The sequence below is a fragment of the Nicotiana tomentosiformis genome, chromosome 12, assembly GCF_000390325.3.
Source record: "Nicotiana tomentosiformis chromosome 12, ASM39032v3, whole genome shotgun sequence".
Taxonomy (NCBI): Eukaryota; Viridiplantae; Streptophyta; class Magnoliopsida; order Solanales; family Solanaceae; genus Nicotiana; species Nicotiana tomentosiformis.
The window spans coordinates 124,065,955-124,069,621 of NC_090823.1; the positions used below are offsets into that span (position 1 = coordinate 124,065,955).

Below are 3,667 nucleotides of genomic sequence, written 5' to 3' on the forward strand. Positions count from 1 at the left end.
GAAAACTTGCCTAACATTAAATTGGGTCAATCGATAGATTGATTAACCCAATTAAATGGTTCAACCTAGAGATAGTAATAACTAGACTTGAGCCTTTATCATCTGTTTTGTGCAATATCCATTTGGACTTGAGAAAGCCAAATTGGGCAAAATCACTCTTTGACCGAGAGGTATTGAGTGAGTAATTGAGAGTTGATAGCTATAATACACCTCGATCAACAAAACAAGCATTAAAGTTTATATCCCATTAGGCAAACACCTAGGTGATAGTCATAGCCCTAGGCTTTTTACAAACTTGAAAAACAACAAAAACAATTATCTTAGTTTTATTTCGTAACTTTGCAATCTTAGTTTTAAAAATAGAAATAGAAACAAAACCAATCCGTGGAAGTGTAAATTAAGATAGTTCAAACTCAAGTACTAGAATATATACTCCTAATTCCCATATAAACTCCCTGTGGATACGATCCCGACTATTTGTTGGGTTACTATTATTACAATCGACCGTTTTATACCCTCGTTTTGAGGTGTGATTTGGACGAGATCAATTTTTGGTGCCGTTGACGGGGAGTTAAAACGGTGATAGCTATATATTTGAGTATGTTTTTGGAATATCTTATTTTCCTTCCGTGTTAATAACGTGTTGAGAAATTGTAGGTGCAACAATGGCAAACAATGAGCTCGAAAATATTGCTTTGGGGGATGTGGACGTTGAAGATGATCAAATGGATGAGGTTCCTCTTGAACCTTAAGCCAATAGACGAGGCCGAGTGCCTCAGGACAATGTGCCCGCTCCACCCCCACCTCCACCATGAGCGGCTCCACACCGGGTGTTGCCGAATGAAGATATGCAAGTGCAATAGTGCCTCCCCATATTAGGGCGAGCAACTTTCAAATAACCAACGTGATGCTCACCTTGATTGAGCAAGGAGGGTTCTTCACTGGTGCTCCGGGTCAAAATGCATACAAATATTTGAAGGGGTTCATAGATACATGTTAGGGGAGTAAACAAACAAATGTCTCCGGAGATGCTTTGAGGCTAAGGCTTTTTCCCTTATCTTTACGGGGGAAAGCTTTAGATTGGTTGGAACGTTTGCCAAACCATTCCATTCATACTTGGGATGAATTGGCAGAGAAATTTATTTCTAAGTACTTCTCTCCCGGGTACATGGCTATACTTCGGAATGAAATTCTAACATTCAAGCAAGAGCCCAATGAACCACTACACTAGATATGAGAGCGGTATAGAACAATGGTGAAAAAGTATCCCAACAATGATATGACGGAGAACATGATCCAAAAAACTTTCTATCGGGGGATCAATACAACCAACAAATGTATAGTGAATCAACTTGCCGGTGGGAACCTCATGACTACACTTTATACGGAGGCGTGTGATGTTTTGGATGAGATGGCGAATATTTCATCGGCGTGGCAATTCCAGGATAATGTTCCACAAGGTGATCCCAATGTGATTTACCTTCACAAAGAATTGCATGACCATGGGCAAGCCATAGTCGAATTGACCACCACCATGAACCAATTGGCAAAGGCTCAACTTCAACAAGTGCAAAACCCGAGGTAAGTCAATGCAATGGAGGGAGTAAACATTATGGTGAACAAACGGAGAACAAAGGGTCCACAAGTGCAACAAAGAGTGGATAATTTTGTGCAAGAAGATAGTGGGTTTGATCAAGATGACACTTATAATGACCAAGAAGAAGAGGTCAAATATGTGAAAAACTTTCAAAGGCAAAGAAAAAACTTACAAGGCACAAGCCAACTACAATGGAGACATCAAAACAATCAAGGAAATTGAAATTCTCACAACCAAGGTAATTGGAGGGGTGGAAACAATCAAAGCAATTAGAATAACAACAACAATCAAGAAAATTGGAGTGGTGGCAATAATGAAGGGAATTGGCATAACAACAATAACCAAGTCAATTGGGGAGGCAACAATCAAGGCGGTTGGAGTAACAATCAAGGAAATTGGGGGTCGGGTTCTCAAAAGCCCCAGATGTATCAACAACCAAGCATCCTGCCTCCTTATCCTTCCTATGGTCCTATTTCTTCCAAAAATGAATGGGACATATTGAGATCATGTTCAAGCAAATGATGGAGAAGAATGCCGATTATGATGCTTAACTTGCCTCACACAACACATCGATCCGCAACTTAGACGTTCAAATGGGGCAAATCTCTCAAGCTCTAAATTCTTATCCTAAGGGGGCACTACCCAGTGACACGGTGGTGAACCCAAAGGGTTGGAACAACACGGGGCATGCCATGTCCGTTACTACAAGAAATGAAAAAGGTGGGAATGGACCTACCTCAAGTCAAAGGAAACTTGTAGATGATGAGCTAGTGTACAAGAAGAAGAGATTCCGAATAATGTAGTGCAAGCAAATGATGAAGTGTGGATTGATAGTGATAACAATATGGAAGAGACTCAAGAGGAAGTGAACCCGTCTAGGGATCCTGTTGTTGACATACCAGAACCGGTAGTGCAAAAGGCTAAGGCACCATTGCCTAAGCATCCTCCTCTGTATCCTCAAAGGCTTGACAAGCAAAATGGCAAGAATCAATTCAAAAGGTTCATTGACATAATGAAGAGTCTCTCCATAAATGTGCCATTAGTTGAAGCCATGGAACAAATGCCCAATTATGCAAAGTTTATGAAGGATTTGGTGACAAAGAAGCGGTCGATGAATTTTGAAACTATCAAAGTCACTCATCAAGTGAGTGCAATTGTGCATTCGATGGCTCCTAAATTGGAAGATCCTGGTGCTTTCACAATCCTTTATACCATTAGGAGTGCCGAGTTTGCTAAAGCTCTTTGTGATCTTGGGTCAAGTATAAATTTGATGCCCTATTCGGTTTTCAAGACTTTGGAAATTTGTCCACCAAGACCCACATCTATGAGATTATAAATGGTCGATCATACCATAAAGAGACCGTTGGGAGTGATTGAAGATGTATTGGTTCGTGTTGATAAATTCATTCTTCCGGTGGATTTTGTCATTCTTGATTGTGAAGTGGACTATGAGGTGCTGATTATTCTTGGAAGACCTTTCCTTAATACGGGGAAGGCTCTGATTGATGTGGAAGCAGGAGAACTCACTTTCTGGGTGGGTGATGAAAAGGTGGTATTCCACGTATGCAAATCTATACGGCAACCAAATGGCAATGAAGTATGTTCTTCCGTGGACTTGGTAACCGATATGATTGTTGATGACACAAGTGCTACGATTAATGTGGGTGATATGTTGGAGGCAGTCTTGCTCAATTTTGATGATGACGAGATGGATGGCTTCATGGAATGTGTGAACTCTTTGTAAGGGATGGGTCGTACAACTATGCACCCCAGAAACTTTTCTTGGATCTTGAAAATAGGAAAACTCCTCCTACAAAGCCTTCAATTGAAGAGCCTTCTACCTTGGAGTTAAAGCCATTACCTCCATATCTTCGGTATGAATATCTTGGCCCTTGTTCTACTTTACCGATTATTTTTTCTTCTTATTGACTAACTTGAAGGTTGACTCTATATTGGCGGTGCTACACAAGAGGAAGAAGGCTATTAGGTGGACTTTGGCGGATATTCGGGGAATAAGCCCCGCATTTTGCATGCTCAAGATTAACTTGGAGGAAGATGCCAAACCATCTA

The 3,667-nt window shown here is 40.8% G+C and overlaps 1 protein-coding gene across 1 annotated transcript; it reads left to right on the forward strand.

Moving 5' to 3' along the window:
• The first annotated feature begins 2,441 nt into the window (after positions 1 to 2,441).
• Positions 2,442 to 2,933, forward strand: LOC138903344 (uncharacterized). The gene has a single exon (XM_070191301.1). The coding sequence runs from the start codon at positions 2,442 to 2,444 to the stop codon at positions 2,931 to 2,933; it is 492 nt and encodes a 163-aa protein (XP_070047402.1).
• Positions 2,934 to 3,667: the final 734 nt, after the last annotated feature.